The following is a 24,622-nucleotide window of genomic DNA, read 5'->3' on the forward strand; positions in this document are numbered from 1 at the left end:
TGATGTCATTGAATGGCAGAGCAGACACAATCGGCTGAATGGTCTACTTCTGCTCCTAGGTTTTATGGTCTCATAGTCTAGTTCAATTTGGAGTAAATTGCTTTCATTGCTGGCTGCTTGATTGTGAAGTATTGTAAAGCGTGAAATGTTCAAGTTTTTCACATTCAGCTGAAGCTGACAGTATAAGCTTCTCACTAGTTGTGTACAGGTGATGGGGTTGTTTGAATGCATGGCACCTGACAGTGTTTAATGCTGACTCTGGATATACAATAATAAGAATTCAGCTTCCCAACATAGACATCCTTCAATTTGACTTTAAAATAAATGTAAATAATAGGATGTAAAAAGAAAGTGGGAGAAATTATACAGATGCTACAATTCAGATTTTTTAAACTTTATTTAATTTCAAAGAAAAGCAACATTTAACTTTTTAAACAGTTCTTACAGTTTAATTTCCATACTGTATAGAATTTAGAATTTGATTTATAAATGGCCAGACCATTTCTTTACTACATAATACATTAAAACATAATTGCATATTCATAATTATGTGCAATGAACCGACAGGGAAAACAGTCACTGAGGAAATGACATATATATTTGTATATATGTATATATATATAAAAAGTCAGTATTTACAAAATAGCACGCAAGATGAATGGAGCTGCTTCTTATTTTTGTTCCAGTATTCTCCCTCTCTTCAGGTGTTGACTCCTGCTGAGATATGGTTACACAGGCTCAAAAGCCTTTCAGTTCTTTGTCCCAGGTAGCTATCTTGTTGCATGTGTATGTGTGTCTGCCCTGACAATGAGTGTTGACAAGCTATTCAACTATGAATGGTATGACAGCAAGCATGATCCTGTTCTCACCCAACATCCATATATGTGCTCTTTCCAATAGGAGCCATTACACAGTAATCAGGGAGGGCTACCTGACCAATTTTCCCCTCCTTAGCCCAGGGAACGCTAAGACTAATTGTAGCGCTTCAATTGTGGCAATGTGAAATCGATTCTCACAAATCAGGAAGCAAATCTTAGACTTCCCGGTTTGCGCAAAGCACTTTTACGGACAGCAGTTCCTTTATTCAGGAAGCCATTGAGGTACTAATGGAATTAATGTTATCTATAGGGTAAAAAACATGCCAGAAATGGTCAGATCTAATTATTTTTTCTGAAATCCTTACAATTACATTCACAGTGCACAGCAGCTGTGCAGAACAGTGTCATAATACTCCAAAAGGCCAACACAAAGAACATCTGTTTTACTTTTCATATCTTTTGTTGGATAGCTGGAATAAACATAAAGTTGATTATTATGCTTGGAGTACCATATGTAAGAGGCCACTAAAGGAGAAACACCTGCTTTATCAATTGCACTCAGGGAACACATCAATGGAGGGAAATAACTCCATATCACACTAATTTATGATTCATTTAAAACCAGCTTCCAGCTCTAAATGTACCAGCTCGCCCATTTATATGGAAGAACATTTTCTCCCATTGATGGATTGACTTTAAAAGTAACACACGCTCCTTTAATGTTGCAAAGGGCTTTTTAAAGTAGATTTAACATTAGGAAAGGTGGTCTGCAGACCAGGAGGTCTGGCCATGAGGAGCTGAATTGCTGTTCAGGGAGGGTGCAGACCCTCAGCTGCTCAGTCTGCTGTTCTCTGGCCAGCGCGTAGGTCGAGCCTATTCCATTCGCGATGGGGTTTCTATCTGAGAAGCGAGTCAAAACCATTTAGGTTTGCTGCTGTTGATTATGAATATAAACTAACTATCAGTATCACCGCTAACATTTAGCAGCAACCTTAGTTCTGATCCTGTCCTTTTTAAGAAGACTTCACTGTGATTTACATTTTCATTAGTAACCACGACCAGAAGATGGAGATATGTTTCTGAGGCAAGTGTTCAAAAATGGTTTGTCACTCTATTATACATCCGGCCACTTCATTGCACCTAAGATGCAAGAACAATTGATATTGAATGTACCAGTTTTAGTCATGCAAAACGTTTTTGTTTCTGGGGCAGTGGAGCGGTAAGATTCATTTAAACGTTCCAAGCTATTTCAAGTGATCAATATCCCCCGCATACTAGTCAGATTCCTTTAAAAGCTTCAGAACAATGCTTCACTGACAAATGTGTCAATGCAAGTCAGATCCATAATTGACAACAAAAACAAACCCGCCCACTATGTGTCTGATGGAACTTTGAAATGAAATTCAAGGTGGTAATTTCACACTGGATCTTTCACATTGCATCATTTTTTCCACTTTTAAATTGTTTCATTTTTATTATGCAAACATTGCAACCACATTACCAAAGCAAAATAAATGTTTTGTTTTAAAGAAGTTGCTGGAATCAATATTCACCTTAGAATGTTATAACTTTCAGCATTGACATAAAACTGACATAACAATCCAGACAGTGACATTTCAGGTGGCATTCAAAGCATAGAGTCCCATCTGAAATGCTAAGCTTCTTCCATCTGACTGGCTTCTTTTGAATGTTATAAAATCCAATATTGGTGGACTTCCTATTCACCTCTGAGAAGTTAACAGCCATGTCTCCCCCCCGCAAGATATTTATCCAATGTCATTGCACACCTCTTCTCTCACTCTACAGGGCATTCTTCTAAGACATAGCATTGCTTTGCAAAATGATTCTTATTTACTAATCAGGAGATTGGGAAGGTTTTCAACATTAAAAATATATGTATGCAAACAGTTAAAAAAACAATTAAAAAACCATGAAGAATTGGCATCAATACTGGTAGATCAAGGGGCTAAAAATTGAAAGATTGCAATATATTTCTTAGACAATGCTACTCATCTCAAATACAATGCTACATGTTTGAAGAGGCATAGCCAGGTAAATTGGGGTAGCTCTGAAATGCCTATAACAGCTGAAATACAGATATCGGGAGTGAAGAGTGTGGGGAGAGGTGAATACCAAATTACAAATACAATTATTACACCTTAAAATACGAAATGTTACCAATGTCACATCGATCATTTAATAATACTGCAGGACTGGTTGCCATTTTCTGATGTTACTTTGACTTCTTGTTGTTGGAAATGCTCTGGCCGCATGGAATAGAAGTTTGAAATCAGTGAGTAAAAGTTTGTTTACAGGTTCAGTCCTTGACGTTTCCTGTTTGTTTTTAAAAAGCTGTCCGCTGAGTAACACTGAACATTGGGCAAAGTTATGAGAATTCAGTTATCAGCCATGTATTTCCCTATGAAACAAAATAGAACTAGATTAGAAAATACTCAAGTCAAACTCAGACAAACCCACAATGATAGCTGGCATGGCACATTCACCTGACGAAGGGGGTAACCCCGAAAGCTAGTGAGTATATTATCAAATAAATAGGTTGGACTAAAACCTGGTGTTGTCAGACTTTTTACTATGGCACATTTAACACAGGCCTTGTGGCAATAGCATTAAATGAATATTATTGAGGCAGAATCACTGTCTGTTCACTTATACTGTACCTGACCTTGCATATTGGCATTGCACTAACTTCCCTGGGAGTTCTCCTGATCAGTTGCTGTAACTGTATTGGAATCTCTGGATAAATGCTTAAATTGAGTTTCTGACAATCTGCTGTTGAATTTATGTGATCGATCAGGAGAAATTCCTGGTGGTATGTTTGGATTTTTGTGAAATCAATTGTGCATGTCAGCCTCTGGTTCCATCAGTGAAGAGGACCCACTCATTTTGAGGGCATAGTCTTATTTAATTCTACCAGGTGAATTCTGGGATACCAAATGCATGTCTTAGCAGTTACCAGCGTGTGAAATTATGTGGGTGAGATGGGAGAGGTGGGGGGGTGGGGTTGTCCACAGGTGATCAAAGCAGGCAGGCAGCTCCTCTGGAATCCACAAAGAAAACTTAACACTTGCCTTTAATGGGCTGCATTGATTCTACCATCCAAAATATTGGACTTTGTTCAACCCAAGATGCAATTCAGGTCATTTTTACATCATAGGGCCAGGATTTCCATATTGTAAAGGACCTGTTTCTAGAAACAGCCGAACTGGTGGTAGGGTTCTTCAAAATGGGGCTGGCTACATTGCTGATGCTAAGAAGCTAGAAGGCTACTGGCTGAATTTCAGGTTGCTCCAGATCTATTAATATTCAGTGAAGGCAGTGAAAATTGACCCCAGGAATTGATTCCCTAAATCAGTAATATCTTTGAGAGCAGTGGGCATCTACCATTGTCAGAGGGAAGAGCAAATCTCTGAATAGCCCAGAAAAGCCCACTGGAGTCAGCACTGGAACCTCTGGCTGGGTAAGTTTTCAGCATAGCTGCCAGAAATCACTGGCCAACAGCTATTTAGAACCAGGGGGGAGTGGGGCTAACTGGATTGCTTTTTTAAGCACAGGTTTGATGGGCTGACTGGCCTCCTTGTGTTTGCAGGTTTTTTTGTACAATGAGGTAATGTAAGTAATTAAAATTATTCTGTGGTCTTTTTGAGAAATACCTGCTGCAAATCTCTTTTTGATGAGTGAAAACCTATATCCTGCTCCAACCAATTCAATATCGACTCCAGACAATGTGCTCCCTTCGCTGGTGAACTGGACAGCCAATGTTGCAGGCTTACTTGGACCTTCTGATAGCTGAAACCTGGCCAGGAGAGATCCAACACCTAAAAGAAGTCAATGGAAGAAGAAGAAACTGGGACTTTACATTCAAATTTGGATGAAGTCCTTTTGGCAAACACATCAGGGAAGACATGTGACATGGGGCAGCACTACATTGGAAATTCAATGTGTGCATGTGATGAGATACAGTTCATGATGATCAGCCCATACCAATCACACTGACTTGCAAATGCATGGAGCAGAGGCCAGGCACTGAGAGAGATGACAGACCATAAAGACAGTCATCTCTGGGCCACTCTGCCATGCACACTGCTCTATAGCAATATTGTGATGGAGGACTGAGAGCATATCATCAAATTTTCCATTTAGACACAGTTGTTTTGTAGCATTGTAGACCTAAATGCAGTAATGGAGAAATTAGATACAAATTGTCTTTGCTTGAAGCCTCCACTGTAAATTTACAGGGGAGGCTGGACTATTAATCCAGAAACTCAGCTAATGTTCTGGGAACCCTGGTTTGAATCCTGCCACAGCAGATAGTGGAATTTGAGTTCAATTAAAAAAATCTGAAATTAAGAATCTATTGATCACCATGAAATCATTGTTGGTTGTCAGAAAAAAATGATGTAGTTCACTAATGTCCTTTAGGGAAGGAAATCTAGAGGTCTGGCCTACATATAACTCCAGAGCCACAGCGATGTGGTTGACTCTCAACTACCTTCCAAGGGCAACTAGGGATAAATGCTGGCCAGCCAGCAACGCCCATGTCCCATAAATTAATAAAAAAAATTCAGATATCTTCAGCCTTCAGGAGAACCAGCAGTTATGGAGTTAATGGAGGCATAGTTTTATTTTTGTAAACACTGGCTAATTTTAGTTCTATTGACTACAGAATAAGAGTGCTATTTGCTTCACTTTGATGTAATGTCTTTGCGCCATTGGAACTTGATGTTGTCACAACATGGGAGTCTTCCAGATTTTCCATTTGAAAAAATAGGGTAAACCTTGTTTCAAAACTTGTATTATTTGTCAACATTTGAATCATATCACAAAAATAGTTAATTACTGGAAACTTGGTTTCAATCCATTTTTAGTTTGTTTCTCAACATACTCTCATTCTTTGACATTCTTATGCCACCGTCCATTATCAATGAGAAATGTGAGCAGCTGATCTGCTCTTGCACTGTAATTTAGGCCTTTTGAGTTTCCCTTCCTGTAGAGAGTGCCTTGTCATCACTCTGCACTTCTGCTAGTGTGGGGAAAGTTGTCTGTATGAATGAATTTCTACGTTTTGTACCTAGGCTCCAAAGCAACCCAAAGGTATTTAATTTGGAACTATAATAGAATTCAGCAAAAGCTGTGGGTGGTTGAGTGGGTTAACAAATTGAGTTTCACCTTTGAAATCTCAGTTTGAATGCAGCCCTGCCTATACGAATAAAAATCCAGTATCTTGCTGACTGTCAGGACACTGTGTGAAACTGCAAGCCTTTGATGCATCTCATGCAATTGGAAAAGCCCTGATTCAGACAGTAACCTTGAGCAGATCTGGCGAAAGTAGACCTACATTCCATGAGATACTGTTGTGCAATATTGCAATGTACAATTTATTGAGCATCGTCAGGGGCCCCCAACCCAACCGGTCAATGCTACTGATTGGCTTGTCACAACACAGGCATAGTGAGTGCTATGTGTCTATAGAATATAGTGCAGATAACTTGCTATTTCTATGTTAATTTTTACACAGCTGGATAAGCAGAAACAGTCTGTAATGAGATCTAAATTAAAGGTTTAGCTCCATAGAAGAATTTCATTCTCCAGTTACCTCCATTTTCAGATTTCTGGGATATATCTGGGATCTTCCAAAGAATCCTATGTTGTTCGGCATTCCTTGAAAAACAAAGGCCAGTCAAGTAGTTACTTATAAAACTTCAAACTATTGAGATAATGAACATCAAAGTTATTCCTCCTCCCCTGCAGCTACTGACCAACCTGGGGATGAGAATTTAATCATCTAGAGCACCTTGCCCAAATGATCATTTCAACATATGTCCAATGTGTAAGGCTATTCCAACTTGAGGAGTGTCACAGTGGAGTCAGCATTATCCTACATCAGCATGTATGTACACTCTGTCAGGACTTACTGTATAGAGAAGAAATCAAGTGCAAAAATGTGTGAAGTGATTTCATTTTGGTAGGAGGAATGAAGAGAGGCAATATGATCTGAGCATAGGCACAGAGAGACCTGGTGTTTATGTACACCAACTTATGAAGGTGGCCGAACAAGTTGAGATGGCTTTACAGTGATATGCAGCAACCTTGGCTTCACAAAAAGAGATAAAAGATACCAGGGCAAGGAAGGAACCTTAATTAATCAGCTGGAGTGTTGTGGCCAATTGTAGGCACCACACTTGAGGCCCTGGAGAGAGTGCAGAAGTGGTTAACTGGAATGGTACCATGGATTTTTATTAAGTATAGTGTAGTGGAAAACATGGGATTGTTCTCCTTAGAACAGACCAAGAGGAGATTTGGAAGAAGGTTTTAAGTCATGAAGGGTTTTGGTAGAGCAACTAGGGTGAAACTGTTTAGAGTGGCGGAAGGACAAGGATTTAATATAATTAGCGGAAGAGCCAGAAGTGATATGAGGGAAACATTTTGTTGCAACAAAATGGAATACCAAAATGGTTGGTGGAAGCAGATGGAATAGTAACTTTCAAATGGAATTGGGTCAATGCGTAGAATCATCGAATCACTAAGGTGCACAAGGATGCCATTCAGCCCATCACTCCTGCATCAAAAACAATCCCACCCAGGCTCTATCCCTGTAACCCCATGTATTTATCCTACTAGTCCCCCTGACACTAAGGGACAATTTAGCATGGCCAATCAAACTAACCCGTACATCTTTTGACTGTGGGAGCAGACTGGAGCACCCAGAGGAAACCCAATGTGCAAACTCCACACAGACAGTCACCCAAGACTAGAACTGAACCCCGGTCCATGGAGCTATGAGGCAGCAGGGTTAACCACTGGACCACCATCTGCCCCTAGGCCCAAATCTTCTGACTGGCTCTGAACTGCTGTGTTAGACACTGCATCAGGCAGAAAAATGGCCATTTATTTGGAGGATTATTTTCTGTTCAAACTTCAGATGAAGGATCCTGCAGATATCCCTCAGGGTAGTAATCCATGGAGAGACCTGCAAAGAGGATAGGCGCAGACGACACGCCACCTTTTCATGACAGCAACTGCTGCGTTCAATAATTGGACACAAGAATGTCAAGTAACCTCCTTCTGTGTGCATCATTGTATATTCCATTGCATCAGGACAGGGAGCCCTGGCTGGCTGAATTCCAGTTTAGAATGCTCAGTATAGAAGGATTACCAGGAAAGATGAGTTCTTGCGAATGGATTGTTTGGTAAATAGAGAGTGAAGCAGAATAATCATAGCAGGTAGAAAAGCAGAAACATCATTGCAGCAGGTAGAGAACTTGATCAGTTGACTGGTGTGGAAGAGAGATCAGACCAGCAAATCAATATGGATCAGTGAATGGTGATTGGTACAGAGATTGGAGGAGAGACCAGTGATTGATAGAGAGAGTGGAGGAGAGACCAGTGATTGATAGAGAGAGTGGAGGAGAGACCAGTGATTGATAGAGAGAGTGGAGGAGAGACCAGTGATTGATAGAGAGAGTGGAGGAGAGACCAGTGATTGATAGAGAGAGTGGAGGAGAGACCAGTGATTGATAGAGAGAGTGGAGGAGAGACCGGTGATTGATAAAGAGAGTGGAGGAGAGACCAGTGATTGATAGAGAGAGTGGAGGAGAGACCAGTGATTGATAGAGAGAGTGGAGGAGAGACCAGTGATTGATAGAGAGAGTGGAGGAGAGACCGGTGATTGATAAAGAGAGTGGAGGAGAGACCAGTGATTGATAGAGAGAGTGGAGGAGAGACCAGTGATTGATAGAGAGAGTGGAGGAGAGACCAGTGATTGATAGAGAGAGTGGAGGAGAGACCAGTGATTGATAGAGAGAGTGGAGGAGAGACCAGTGATTGATAGAGAGAGTGGAGGAGAGACCAGTGATTGATAGAGAGAGTGGAGGAGAGACCAGTGATTGATAGAGAGAGTGGAGGAGAGACCAGTGATTGATAGAGAGAGTGGAGGAGAGACCAGTGATTGATAGAGAGAGTGGAGGAGAGACCAGTGATTGATAGAGAGAGTGGAGGAGGGTATGAGCACGGCTAACTGGAGTTGGAAGAATGGTGACATGTCTTTCCAGATTTCGTGTATAGAAGGAATTGTTGGGCTAAGCTACTCAGTGAAGACAGGGGAACCAAATTCTCAGCAAATATGTGGCACAGAGTCAAGGAAAGAACAGAGATATTGTCTTACCATGCAGCAGGTGGAAGGACAGCCTGTACTTTTGTTACTCCTCCATCCACAGGAGTGAGGAACTGAACATTATTGAGAGCGACAGGTGTAACCATTGCTTCTGCATTATATTTATAATCTATTCGAAGATCAGTGCTGGTGGGTTCACAGCGCCAGCTCACTGCTAGATTCAATGGTGTGGATTGAATGCCCTGTGACGATACCTTCAGAAAAGGAAGATGACGATTAATTCTCTGTGATGTTCGTTTTTTTTTAAATGGTCCCTCCAAATACTCTCCCTTTTCTCCCAATGGTGTGCTGCTGGAATATGTTTGCACAGCTTATCTTCTATACTAAAATAAGAGCAAAAATTGCAGATGCTGGAATCTGAAACAAAATAGGAAAATGCTGAAAAAACTCAAACTGCTGTCAGACCTGCTGAGTTTTTCCAGCATTTTCTGTTTTTGTTTTATCTTCTATACTACACTGATGTAACTGTCCCTCAAATGCCCTGACAAGTGATACTGAGCCAATTGTTTAAAGGGAACATTACTTAATATCTACTCATGTTCATTTTTCAGCCAGAGTCACTGGGTTGGAATTGGCAGCAGAATCAATGTTGAAATTTTCATTTTTCAAAGGCTTAAAGAGACATATTCTTTGGTTACTAATTTTACAAAGGAGTCTTCAATCAGCCATTAGACTGCTTATCTGCATACACAAAAGGCACTAATGTCTGCTTCAGGTGTAGAACCTGAATGGTTTTGTTTCTGCCTTTCCAATGTGCAACGAATATACGCACTATGACTGTCATAGTGGGTGGTTGGCGCCTATTTGTGTCTCTAAGAAAATGTGCATGTGCCATCTAGAATTCTGCACAAATTCCAGAACATGGCACATTTTGTGGTCTAATAACCAAAGTGCATCCAGAGACAATTAGGGGCAAATTTTGGGTGATAATGTAAAACAGTCAATACTGATTCAGCCATATCTTTCCCAATTTTCAATTAATTACCTCCAATTTTAACAAGGACAGATATCTCCTGAATGTGGTTATTGGGTTTGCAGAAGGACAAATGAGTCATAGAAATTCCGTCACCTAATGTGTGCTGCAGTGGTACTTGTTTCACCAGCTGATCTGTTAAAGTGTTGCAGTTAGGAAAGAGTGTTTCAGACAGTGAGGCTATTTGAGGGTGTGATAATAGTATGCTTTGATATATTTTATGTTTAAGGGGAATATTTTAAGATTCAGATTTTTTCTATATCAGAATATCAGGAGGGAATGCATCTCAGTCTCTGGAAAGCAGGATAATTAATCATTGTAGCCTTGCAAGTGGTTATGTTAAATAGAGTTAATGAACTTTTGTTTACTTAAATTTCCCTGGGATTTCACATTGGAGCAACTTACAAGGTCAGATGATGTGTGGTTTCTGTGTAGTTCTGGATTCGTAGCAGAGAAAAAAGCCTTTTGCAGAAAGGAGAGTTTGGCTGTTCTGCTTGAAGTTCGGATAATTTTGCAAGCTTCTCATAGCTCTATATCTCTCTGAAAGCTCGAAGGCTATCTACACTAATTATAGTCAGTATATGTATAATTGCTAACTATATTTAAAGTGGCCTTTAAGTCCTTAAGAGTAATTTTGCTTATTTGGAATTGAAACAGTGCTAAATTAGAAATTACAATTGATTCCTTTCATTTTTAAATATTGTTCAACTGTAAATAGTTAAGCTGTTTCATTTGTTAGAGTTATAGTTAAGCTGTGTTATTAAATAAAGTTTATTTTACTAGAAAAAATCCCTAATTTGTCAGTGGAATTACTCCTGAAGTAAAGCATCCTATCCTCACATTTATGCCAAAATATAAAGATTGTTGAGGTCTAGTTTGGCCTCATTATATACTGGGGGTTCAAATCTGGAACTTAACAAGGGAAAGCTCTGTAGACAGGAGAGATGAAATATGAAGCTTTGCTGCTGATATTTTGAAGTGAATTATCTGAGGCAACAAGTCTCACGACACTGGGCAGAAGTTAAAAATGTGACCAAGTGCAACCATTTTTTGCCTTCCAATTTCCTGACCATTGATTTCAAAGTGATGACATAATATGAGAATATACATTCCATCTAAATTCAGCATTTCACTTAAATAACCAACTTTAGGGATAGCATATTGCTTTGTCTTTTTAAGATGGGGAGGATTCTGGATGTGACATACTTCTTAAAGGTTCTGACATGTGGAGAAGTTTCGTATTAAGTGTGGAGGAGGACAACGTTGAGAGCAGAAGCATATTATTATGTTATTGGACCAGTAATCTAATGCAATGGAGAAATTAGTTTAAAATCACACTGCAACAGTTAGCAAATTCAAATTATTTTAAAAATCTGGAATAAAAATATCAGTAATGATGACCATGAAACTATCAGATTGTTGTAAAAACCCATCTACATGTAGTTCACTAATGTTCTTTCAGGAAAGAAATCTGCTGTCTTTACTTCTGTGCGACTCCAGGTATACAGCAATGTAATTGACCTCTAACTGCCCTCAAGGCCAAACAAGCTATTCAGTTGTACTAACTCATAGTGACAACCTATAAGAAGAATAACATTGGAATGAACCACCCAGTGTAACCAAGGGATTGGTTTTGGACATGACAAGGAAGCCACAGCCCAATCTTGCCCAATCCTCTTTTTTAACTGCTGGATGCAGTTGAGATCCACCACAATGTCCTCCACTCCTGCTCTGGTCCCAGGTCCACCAAGTTCACCAATCTGGCTTGGGAGACAGTGATTCAGCAATTACTGCTAATTTGCCACATAGGAGGTCCACTAGTCAGTGAAGAAAATGGATGAACGATCTCATTCTGCCAGAGTAAGTCCATCATGTCATTACTTTTCCCTCACGGACTTAACAGCCCATCACATGTTTATATTGATCTCATAAATTGTCACCTCAAGGGACATCACCCTCACTCTCACACATAACTTTACATCTCCATCAGTTTCATATCCTCTCGTGTTCATGTCCTCATCTTATCCATGGCTCCACTCATCACACGCACATGCCAGGGATCCTTACCATCTGTCTTGGCATGGGACCTGTTCACATTCTCTCCGTCTGTCTTTATGCAGGACAAGTTTGCACACAACAACAGGGAGATGAATGCCCGACATCAAGATCGGCACTCCCTTTGAGGAGTGTGCCACCATGCTAATTGGTGGGGATGTGGCCTGTGCCTGTGGCAATAAGGAGGTGACTGGCACAACCCAAATGAGAATCCAGCGTCAGCTTCTCCTACAACCATGAGTGAATTATCCTCTTTTCAATTTCTCTGCTATCCACTCATTTTCTCTTCTCTCATTCATCCCTGAGTCCCCGAGGACACCTGCAAACCCACCTCCACATCTGAGGGCAGCCTCAGATGAGGAAACTGAAAAAAGGAACCTTGAAGACACGTAGTGCTCACCCACACCTTCCACCAGCACAGAAACACACATCCCAGTGGGATCTACATCTACAGTAGATTCAGGCTCATAATCTGGTTCGCAGTGGGAAAAGGCAGTACACTCAAGGTTACAAGCTCTCAGAGAACTACTGGAGGCCATGATTCTGCTGAGTCCCGGAGCAATGCTGAGCCTCTGGACATGGTCTGGAATCAAGCAGTCAGGGAATGTCAGGAAGGGATGTCAGCTGCACTCCTCAGTGGATGATGGTGGAGTCTATCCCACCTTCAATCCAAAGTGATAGCCCCAGCATGCCAATGCACCAAGGTCAACACTGGCAGATTCGTGGCCACTGTGCAAACCTTGGCCCAGGTCACTGGTCCTGAACCACTGCAAGAGCAGCACACACTCACAGTAGCACTTGCTGACATCCATCAGTGGCTATATAAGAGGGAGGAGGGGTAGTTCGATCTCATTCCAGCTAGCCTCCTCTCCTCAATGAGTCACCCAGGGGCCCTCAGGCATCCATTGGGAGGAGGATCAATTGGTGCACACCCTGGGGTCATCAACCCAGGTGACTCCAGTTCCGTCCAATCCTTATCTCCTCTTCTTGTAACCCCATCAGCTCTAGCTCCACAGGCTGATGAGGGTGTACCTGCCCCACATCAGGAGACCCAAAATAGGTTGGGGTCTTTCAGGTCTTGACCCTCCAGAAAAACCCACCAAAGTCATCACAGGCAGTGGGGTGTAGCAGTGCATGTTAGAAAAGCACCAGGACAAGGCAGAAGGGTTAGGAAGCATGAGGAATATTAAGAGCACAGCAAGGGTGTTAACCACATGCGTATAATGTTGACCAATGTTTATACATTGCAACATATTGCACATCTACTAATGTATGCCTCCTCTTTATGAATTGTGTTGCTGTCAAACAGATATGCCATTATGGTTCTTCCCTCTACTTACCACAGATGCCACTATCTGGCACCTTTTGTCCATGTGGTCTACTTCCATCGCACAACAGTGTGTGTTCATTTGCACATCATTCCTGACAACAATGATGTATCATCCTTTGTGTAAGGTGGGAGAACCTGGTTCATGTGCTTTGCAGAGTTGTGCAATGCTAATTTTTGCCTGTGTAAGATTGAGGCTGATGTGTACTCTCAGCTCACCTGCTTTCAGGAAAGGTCAAGGTCTAGTGTAGAAGGGGAGATATTGAAACAGATTGAGAAGAATCATACATACTGGAACTCCAGGCACTCTCTGCAATGCAGCAGTGTCTACAAGCTGAGTCCCTCCTCAGAACTCCTGTGTGCCAATCACCTTTCCAAGTTTCCAAATGCACACGGCAAACTCACCAATAATAATGAGGATCTTGCCACCCCAAAGTGCCTAAGCTATGCCTCCCTCAGCCACCTTATCATCATGCCACCATTGCCTACATCCACGAGAGTGTATTATCTTTCAGTTATCCGTCCAGTGACTATTCAGCTCTACATACAATGTAGAGACGCAAGACAATGCATAGCTTGAGCTCAAAACTCATTGAGGTTGCAAATGGAGAGACACTGTGCTCAGTGCAACCTTAGAGTAAACTCTGGAAGCATTCATGGTGGAATGAACCCATGCTGAGGGAAGCCATTGGATAGGAGTGAGGATATAATGTGTCAGATATGTGCTCTTTATTGTCAAGTGGAGGAAACCTTAAGGGCTTCAAGATATTGGAGCCTTCTGAAGATCCCCAGGAACAGCCATGATGGAGACTGTCTTTGCTCAACAGGAGGTATATGGCAGGAAATTTTTACAAGCTTATCATTCTTCGGTAGTTCACATCTATCAAAGGGTAAGGATGAAAGCAGATCAACTGAGACTGCTAAATGTCAATGTAATTGAGAACAAGGACAAAGGGAGAATGCAGAGATGTCTAAACGGTTCTCCGAAAACCTGCCTTCCATCCTTAGCAGCCTTGGCTCTCAGTAGGATCCTTGACGTGACAGAATTACACTGTTGCTGCTGTTGGATCTCATAAAACAGCTCGGTGACATTAGAGGTATGAAGTGATGAGTCCAGAGAGGATAGCTGAGCAGCTGCTGTCTTTTGTAACAGGGATGGATGAGAAACATTGGAAAAGGCAGTGTCCATCTCTGGGACAACCTAGCCCAATTCCATCCCAGTTCAGGAAGGATGTCTTCTCCTGACGTCCCATCATTCTTCAAAGGATTAGAACAATGTGAGCATCATATGTAAATACTCACAATCAGAGTAAAGTGGATGGTTAAAAAGTGATGACAGCCACATTGGTGTTCATTTGGGCCCATGATGGAGAGCATTAGCCCAAGAGGATAATCGCTCTGCCATTATCCTCCTCTTCCTGTAATCTGGTGGCAATGAGGGTCTCACATGCACACCTTCCTCACCTGACCTCTCCCCCTGCAGCCTCCTCTTCCTCGATCTCACTACCCTCATCCCCTTCAATATCCTCTTTATCAGTGATCATCTGAAGCTATTCCATCTCAGCATCTGGTGGATCCTTCCTCCTTTGTATCATCAGGTTGTGAAGTGCAGAGCCAGCTTTGATGATTTGTGAAGCACTCTTGGACTGTACTGTCCAGACATTGTAATCCAATTTTTAAAATGTCTATGGTGTGATCCGCCATTATTCGGGTACCACCATTAGCATCCTCACATTTCTCTCGGAGATGATTTGTGGCCTCTGAATGGACGTCATCAGCTGAGCCCTTTGTGGGTAACCCTTATTCCCGAGGAGCTTACCCTGTCCCTCAAAGATGTCTGGGATCTGCGATCTGCTTAAGTTATAAGAATCATGGACACTTCCAGGAAACCTTGCACAAACCTGCAGGTTGTGGTAACATGGCAGTGCACATTAGCCAGTAGAAGCCCTTCCTATTGATGTATTGGTGTGCTAGCTGCCATGGACATTATAGAGCCACATGAGTGCAGCCGATGGCCTTTGCACATGTCAAAAATTGCTGTGAAGTCCAGTACCCTCATGTCCTCGTTTGCTTAATCTCTCACCAACTGTACGTAACTGTGGACCCTTACAAAGAGAGGGTCTGATATCTCCTGGATTCGCTTGTACATGAAAGACTGAGTGATCCCACAGAGTTCCCCAGTTGAGCCCTGGGAAGAGCCACTGGTGTAGAGGTTCAGGGCGGCAATGACTTCCATAGCCACTGGCAACAGAAATCTTCCTACTCCCTGTAGTACCAAATTGTGAAGAATGTGACATATATGAGCTACTAACTCCCTGGACATGCAGAGGTATTGGCAACACTGTCTATCATTCACTTGCAGAAAAGACATTTGTGATGCATGTACTGCACACCCTGGATCTTACAAGTTGAATGACACTTCTGGGATCCCTAATTTTGGCATATGGATGGGGCCCTGCTTCCCCTTGCTCCTGAGGATGAACCTCCTGTCTTTGGCGTGCCTGGCACTACTTTTGGTATCTCCTTCATCTCATTTTCTGCTGATGTACAATTATTATTATGTATTGTATGTTTTGACTGGCATGCTGCACTTTGCAATTCAGTGCATTGTGGGATTGCAGGATCCATTTTCATATTAGTTTGACTGATGCAGTTGCAATGTTAATCACCTCCTGTGTCTACTTGTGTACTGATTGATTCTGAAAGCTATCAGGATGAAACACATAACAATTATGGTGGTCCTAATCAACGCAGCATCCATCTTCCTGATGGTCTCTCTGCAGCATACCCTAGAGAAAGACCAGAGTCAGCATGATGTCCCAAAGCTCCTATTTCTTACCATGACTAATGAGTCACTGGCTGATAAAGAGCCTGGTAATACTCTAGGCCAAGGCTGCCCAAACTTTTTGAGTCATGGAACCGCTAGTGATTGCCCAAGACCTCATCAGGAAACCCCAAACTTTCTCATAATGTTGACATCCCTATTTTAGCTGTGAAATAGGGGCAAACACAGATATCAAATGTAAACAAGTCTTTTATAGCTATGTCTAAGAATATATTAATCTGGTAACAATTAAAATGTTCTGATTAAAAATATGTCTTACCCTTAGTCATATTTTAATAGGAGGAATGATGATGGAACGCAGATTCTAATATTGAATGCACACATCTCTCTCTCACGTTCACACACATTCACCTTCATACACGAACATACCGTCCTCCGCACCCTCACATACACAAACAAACACACACCCACCCTCACATCTTCACATACACAAACACATACCCTCCTTCATACCCTCATATACACAAACATGTACCCTCCTTCACATCCTCTCACACACACAGAAACACAGAAAATAGAAGCGGGGAGGCAATGGCCTAGTGGTATTATCACTAGACTATTAATCCAGAAACTCAGCTAATGTTCTGGGAACCCAAGTTCAAATCCCACAATGGCAAATGGAGGAATCTGAATTCAAGGAAAAATATTTGGAATTAAGAATCTATTGAAATCATTGCTGATTGTCAGGAAAAACCTATCTGGTTCACTAATGTCCTTTAGAGAAGGAAATCAGCCATCCTTACCTGGTCTGGCTCCAGAGCCACAGCAATGTGGGTGACTCTCAACTGCCCTCCAGTAAATGCTGGCCAGCCAGTGGCACCCATGTCCCACGAAAAAATTAAAAAAAAACAAACATCCACCCTCACCCACACTCGCTCTCACATTATCACACACACACACTCTCCCTCACATCCTCACACACACATTCTCCCTAACATCCTCACACACACACTCTCCCTCACATCCTCACACACACACTCTCCCTCACATCCTCACACACACACTCTCCCTCACATCCTCACACACACACTCTCCCTCACATCCTCACACACACACTCTCCCTCACATCCTCACACACACACATTCTCCCTCACATCCTCACACACACATTCTCCCTCACATCCTCACACACACACTCTCCCTCACATCCTCACACACACATTCTCCCTCATATCCTCACACACACACTCTCCCTCACATCCTCACACACACACTCTCCCTCACATCCTCACACACACACTCTCCCTCACATCCTCACACACACACTCTCCCTCACATCCTCACACACACACTCTGCCTCACATCCTCACACACACACTCTCCCTCACATCCTCACACACACACTCTCCCTCACATCCTCACACACACACATTCTCCCTCACATCCTCACACACACACTCTCCCTCACATCCTCACACACACACTCTCCCTCACATCCTCACACACACACATTCTCCCTCACATCCTCACACACACACTCTCCCTCACATCCTCACACACACATTCTCCCTCATATCCTCACACACACACTCTCCCTCACATCCTCACACACACACTCTCCCTCACATCCTCACACACACACATTCTCCCTCACATCCTCACACACACATTCTCCCTCACATCCTCACACACACACTCTCCCTCACATCCTCACACACACATTCTCCCTCATATCCTCACACACACACTCTCCCTCACATCCTCACACACACACATTCTCCCTCACATTCTCACACACACATTCTCCCTCATATCCTCACACACACACTCTCCCTCACATCCTCACACACACACTCTCCCTCACATCCTCACACACACACTCTCCCTCACATCCTCACACACACACTCTCCCTCACATCCTCACACACACACTCTGCCTCACATCCTCACACACACACTCTCCCTCACATCCTCACACACACACTCTCCCTCACATCCTCACACACACACTCTCCCTCACATCCTCACACACACACTCTCCCTCACATCCTCACACACACACTCTCCCTCACATCCTCACACACACACTCTCCCTCACATCCTCACACACACACTCTGCCTCACATCCTCACACACACACTCTCCCTCACATCCTCACGCACACACATTCTCCCTCACATCCTCACACACACACACTCTCCCTCACATCCTCACACACAAACACATCGTCAAACTCTCTCTCACATTATCACACACACTCTCCCTCGCATCCTCACACACACACCCTCCCCCACACACACCCTCCTTCACATCCTGCTGAATATTTCCAACATTTTCTGTTTTGAATTCTGATTTCCAGCTTTGCTTTTGTTAACCAAGCAAGTTTTTCAGAGGGATTGCAATTCAATCTTCTAAGCGAATTGTGATTGTACGCACAGTAATTATTGCACAAGGCAAAACATAAACCCCCTCCTACACTTGGATCATCATTTTAATTTGTTGAAGGCCAATCTAACAGAGCATATTTTGAGAAATCAATCACTGGTTTATAATGTGAAAGCCTGAAATCCACGTACCTGATACTTTAGCATATCCACATTATAATAGGTGGCTGATGGTTTCTGCTCAGCCACTTTCTTTAAATGAGTCATTAGATTTGGCATGTTTACCCAGAATTCTTTTGTATTGGCATCACCTTGTGAAGTGTTACTAGACGAGAGAAAGAAGAATTTATCAGCCAACAAGCTTTAGTCAAAATTAAGGGCTGAGGGGGTCAAGTGAACAAAAAGTGCTGATTGCTATCAAGCCAGCCAGTACTATGAAGAGATAAGGCAGGATAGGGATGTATGTGGTACTGATATCTGGAAGGTATAAAGGCTTTATTAGAAAGAGTGGAAAAAAGCCAAGAAAAAGCAGGGGGGGGGGGGAACTGAAACAACAGCTAGACAAATCCCAGGGAGGGAGTAAATGGCAGACTGAAATCTAATATAATTTAGTCTTTAGTCTGGCAATGGTTGCAGGGAGTTTTTGATCTCCCTGTGTTTGCAAACTTATGACTTCTTAATCTGTGCACTGTGATGCTGAAAGAACAAACATGGTTTGCTGAAGACACTGGCACATTGTGGGGTATTGGATCTACAGATTGGTTGGCTTCGGATACCTTAAATAAAATGATTACTCAAAACGCACAAGGCTAGGTAGTAAATACCGAAATTACTGAGTCCAATTCTGCCTCCACTAAAGCAAGACAACTCCAAATAGTGATCAGGAATTGGAAATCTGACTGATTGGTGTCTCCCATAGGATAAACAATCATGGCATCATTTAAGATCAGTTAATTCAAAATGTCTCTGGATGAATGCTGACATTCTTGGTCTCTGTGGTCCTAGTTCCATGCTGCACTGATCAACAGAGCAGCGTGAGGAAGGTTCAGAGATTGTTTGTGCAGCAGGCAAGAGTGAAACCACAGCACCTACTGTACAAATCGATTGCGCCACTGGTGTACATGGATAAGCTGCTTTCTTGTCTCTTGTCTGCAGTCTCACGCTGAAATTACCTGCAGAGAAGTTGGGGATTGGGCAGGATGTGTTCCAACCTGCTGCAGTTTGTTATGCAGAATGTGAGAATTGCAGGGCACTGGTTATTGGCAAAATGCCTGGTGATCCCAGCTGGAAACGACAGAACCATTTCTCCAGTAATTTTCACAATACATCTGTTAATAAAGAGAAAGCTAAATGTCAGAAATAACAAATTACAGGTGTGAGCCAGGCTCAGTCCTGTCAACACCTGATGTCCTTACATTTTGCAGCAAAAAAAGGGTCCTGGACAGTGATTACAAGGCAAAGATCCAATCACATAATTACAAGAGTTAGAAACAATCTTGATCTGTTGAATAAAAATATTAAGGCTAATCTAATGAAGACATAGAGTAGATAGAAAGCACGGTTCCCAGTGGCGAAGGGTCAAGAATCAGAGGTGATGTCAGGCGATTGACAAAAGAATGAAAACCTTTGATTAGGATGTGGATTGCACTGACAGAGCATGTGGTGGTATTGAGGTAGGCCTAGGGGAAAGGCATAATTATATATATATTCTATTTAATGCTAACAATATATGATACTAATAAAATGGAGTTTAATAGTTTGAGAGGCATCATGAAGTTCACTGAATAGCTAACTTGACCACATTCCGGGGGATATTCAGTAATACTGGCACAGCAAGTAGCTTGTTCAGCACAGCCTCCCACTTTAGCTGCCTCTGAGTAACTGCTAACCGCTCACTAGACAGAGACAAAGGAGCCTATGTCAATGTACAGAGAAGGCCCGAGGACAGTTGGTAGTGGGGCCTGGACAACATGAGAAAGGATATCTATCTATTCATGAACTGATCACATGGCCTCATGATGCCCAGTTATTAGTGGCAGTTATTAATTTTATTGGACCAAAATGTTCTGTATGTAATTTGTAACCTTTATGATTGGATTGTGTGTCAAGCTGGGATGGGCTGAGTTGCTGTATAAGAATTGATGATTTTCTTTTTTCGCTGAAGGTGCACATGGTCTGACCCTGTGACTTCTTCCCACCAGCATAATTCAATAAACCGTTTGTCGATTGAATCAGGTTTGTGTGATGGATGATTCTTCTGAGTTCATTCTCCCTTATAATTTGGTATTGAAACGTGTGAATGGAGCATTCGAACAGCCACCTTGGGATATCCCATGCACCCAGCCTGAGCCTGAAATTAAGAGGGCAAATGACCCACATGAGGGTCAGGAATTAAGTGGGCAAAGGGAACAAAGACAACTTAGCATAAGTATATTTTAACTCACATTACACTGAGTTTGGGCAAGAACTCTGTTTCACTGTTTCTGAACTTAGAGAGATCTCATCAGTTGACAAGTGGTAATAGGTAGTTTGTGAGAGGCATTGTTGGCCATTGGTTAAATTATATCATAAGTTATATCTATGACATACTCCATGTCCTGCAGAACTGTAAAGCGCACCTCAGAGTAGATTCTGACAAATGTAATCCTATCCAGAAATGGCCAATGAAAAGACAGAACTCAAATAGGAACTGGGATAAAAAAAACCTTTAGTTAGAATGATTAAATCCAGTTGGGAATCCCACCAGACCCCTGCTGGTCAAAGAGAGTAGTGGAAAAAGGAGAAGAAACATAAAGATAAAAAAGCCTGGGTTTTGATTCTCAGAGCCCACATGGCGCACACTACCTGAGTACATCAGTATGATAGAGATAGGAAACAGTCTGATGTCATTTCTGGACGGACGACATGGCCAGTGGATTCGGGCCTAGTCTCTCTCGGGAACTTACCTTTACAGGAGGGCCTGTTCCTATGCCATACTGCTCTTTGTTCTCTAGACAGTGAACCAAGTGTAGCGACTAGTGACAACGAGGTTGACTAGGGGATTCCCTAGACGTGGAGGTGTAAAGATTTCACTGTGAGGATTGGGATATGCCTCCCCCACATGAGACTACGGGGGGCAGTTGAAGCTGTTCCTGTAAAGGTGAAACATATCCCCACACTCCCAGCCCAGTCGTGGGTTCCTGGGGCCCAGGCACCCAGTACAACCGATCCAATCTGACCAATTACCGAAGACTTACGCCTCACTGTTTCCCAGAGATAACCTGAAACTGCTGGACTAATTGCTGGTCCTGCAACCCAGGCATAGTAATGAAGCATTCTGGCAAAAGATTAATGAGATGAGAATATGTCCTAATCTCCATAACCGGGATATTGCTGGGCTAGTTAGGACCAAGATGCCTGTGAAATACTGGGAAAGCTCCTAGGTCACCCACCAGGATGGAACCTGGTATGCAGATGTAACCATTGATCAACATCAAGAAGAACAAGCTCTCCTAGTTTTTAGAGACAATGTTACAGCTGCTTTGGGGAGGGTTCCAGTAAATTGGAACTTGATAGTGAGAGTGACCCAGAGAAAGGGAGTTTGGGGCCTAAAAATCTGAAGCTTTTTTGGCACACAGTGGTACTGTGAATGCCACCCAACAATGCCCAGCCTTCATCCAAATGTAAAAGGATGCCTAAGCCCGGTATACCAGGTTATTCTAAACGTGGGAGTGGTAACATACAATAACCACAATGACATAGAAAACTGGGCAATTGCAGTGGAAAACCAGCAGAAAGTTAGGGTTGACCCAGTAGCAGCAAGAGGAAGGAGGTTAGAGAATTGTTTTAATTGTAATAAACCAGGTCATTGCCGTGCTGAGTACAAAGCCCCAAGACGTGATCATAGAATCATAGAAGCCTGCAGTGCAAAAGGAGGCCATTCGGCCCATCGAGTCTGCACAAACCACTATCCCACCCTGGCCCTTTCCCTAACCACATGTATTTACCCTAGCTAGTCCCCCTGACACTCAGGGGCAATTTAGCATGGCCAATCCACCTAACCTGCACATCTTTAGTCTGTGGGAGAAAACCGGAGCACCTGGTGGAAACACAAGCAGAAATGGGAGAATATGCAGACTCCACACAAACAGTGACCTAAGCTGGGAATCAAACCTGGGTCCCTGACACTGTGAGGCAGCAGTGCTAACTGCAGTGTGACTGTGCTACCCGTGGTAGTCAGAAAAGGTGTACAAATTGTAATAAGTTAAATTTTTTAAGTTTATTTATTAGTCACAAGTAAGGCTTACATTAACATTGCAATGAAGTTACTGTGAAATTCCCCTAGTCACAGTCCAACCCTCCCTGTTCAGGTCAATGCACCTAACCAACACATCTTTCAGAATGTGGGAGGAAACCCATGCAGACACAGGGAGAACATGCACATGACATAAAGGACTGCTGGTCAAAGGAGGGGTGATGGTGCAGCTAGGAAGGAAAAGTTTGTTTTACTTCAAAGGGCAAACAGTAGACCTGGACTAGGCTTCCCCAGGGATTTCACAATAGCTCTAATAATTTCCATTGGTTTATAAGTAAAGTCTTAGTAAAGTGTGATCTGACTCCATAGAATGGCACTAATTTGCAGTATGTGGACGACAGACAGAGCACGTGGGAGCCATAATGGCAATCTCATGAACTCTAGAGAAAGCAGGTTTTAAGATCAATCCCAAAAAGGCACAAATTGGACAGACCTAAGTGTGATACTAAGGGCGCAACAGAAGTCAGGGAAGTAAGAAACTCCCCGCCAGTCGCAAAATATTCATCGCTAACATGTGGCAACCTCAACAGAATGATGAGTGAGGTGAGTAATGGGTTTGTTCAATTACTATAGAAACTTTATTCCTCAGTTCACAACTTTAACTGAACCTAACCAATGATTAGTAAAGGGTGGAAAACCAGGAATGGAATCAATGGAGTGAGGACTTGAGCAGGAGGAGGTGTACTCAAAGCTAAAGACTGGAGTCATGAGAGCGCCAGCCCTTAAACTCCCAGACATGTCAAAACCTTTCCACATTTACCAAAATATTGATGGGGGATTCTATAATGCTGTCATAACGCAGGAAAATGGGGGAGCTATGAGACACTGGTGGCATGTGACTCTATCAAGGAATCTCTGGTGGTCAGGGGATTCCACCAATGCGTTGCTGCTCTTGACAGTGCCGCATGGGCAGTGAGTGTGTGTGAACCAGTCACTATGTTGAGACAATTGTTTATCCACATCTGACACATCATACTGGAGTTACTGAACACCGGGAGACCAAACACAATGTCTGGTGCATGACGGCCACCTTGGCAGCAGTGTTATTGCCCAGAGAAAAGTCCATTAGGATAGTTAGGGACAAAGGACTTAACTTGGAGGAAGGAATGGCAGCCAAGGGAGAACTCCACCAATGTCAGGTGGAGACGGATGAGGAGGTAGCAGGAGGGATGAACCCCTGTAGAACCCAGGTTTGATCCGATATATTGACGGATCCAGATGTTACGTAAACGGACAGTTTTGTACCGAATGGGCTGTAGTAGACCACACCAGCACTGCAGTGCTACTGGGAGGGCTAAAAGGAACAGTGTCCACCCAAATTGCAGAAACTGTTGGCACTAACTGAAGCTTTAAAACTAGCAGAGGGAAAGTGTGTGACTATCTTTACAGACAGTCAATATACATTTGGAGTGGTACGTGATTATATGGTTGCTTGGAGTAGACAGAGGTTATTAACATCAGGAGGGCTTCATATGTGGTTCGGGAACTGGTGGTAGTAGCCAGAACACCAGTAGAAGCAGCTGTGGTAAAGATCAAGGTCCATCTAAAGGTTGAGAGTGCGGGACAGCAGAGAGATATGTTAGCTGATCAAGCAGCTTATGAAGCTGCTGAAAGGGTGACCCCACAGGCGATATGAATGGTTGATTTGGAGCTGGAGGAAATGAATACAGTTAGATGGGATATCAATGCAGGAAGCCCCTGCCAAAACAATTAATCATCTCATCGACAGGGAGCGGGAATGATGCTGAAGGGTTCAGGCAAGGACAGTCATCTATGCTTACAGTTTGTGGATAGT

At 42.7% G+C, this 24,622-nt stretch overlaps 1 protein-coding gene across 6 annotated transcripts in view; it reads right to left on the bottom strand.

Moving 5' to 3' along the window:
* Positions 1–421: 421 nt before the first annotated feature.
* Positions 422–24,622, bottom strand: part of sgip1a (SH3GL interacting endocytic adaptor 1a) — a 194,875-nt gene continuing 170,674 nt past the window's right edge. For all 6 annotated transcript variants that reach the window (XM_080195591.1, XM_080195594.1, XM_080195595.1 and 3 more), the window contains 6 exons: positions 19,706–19,861; positions 18,726–18,858; positions 9,001–9,203; positions 6,433–6,497; positions 4,490–4,654; positions 422–3,237 (listed from right to left, as the gene is read on the bottom strand). In XM_080195591.1, the coding sequence (XP_080051717.1) occupies positions 3,215–3,237; positions 4,490–4,654; positions 6,433–6,497; positions 9,001–9,203; positions 18,726–18,858; positions 19,706–19,861 (745 nt within the window). In that variant the 3' untranslated portion in view covers positions 422–3,214. The remainder of the gene's footprint in view (positions 3,238–4,489; positions 4,655–6,432; positions 6,498–9,000; positions 9,204–18,725; positions 18,859–19,705; positions 19,862–24,622) is intronic.

This window comes from Carcharhinus amblyrhynchos, chromosome 9, assembly GCF_965287045.1.
Source record: "Carcharhinus amblyrhynchos chromosome 9, sCarAmb.v2.hapA, whole genome shotgun sequence".
Taxonomy (NCBI): Eukaryota; Metazoa; Chordata; class Chondrichthyes; order Carcharhiniformes; family Carcharhinidae; genus Carcharhinus; species Carcharhinus amblyrhynchos.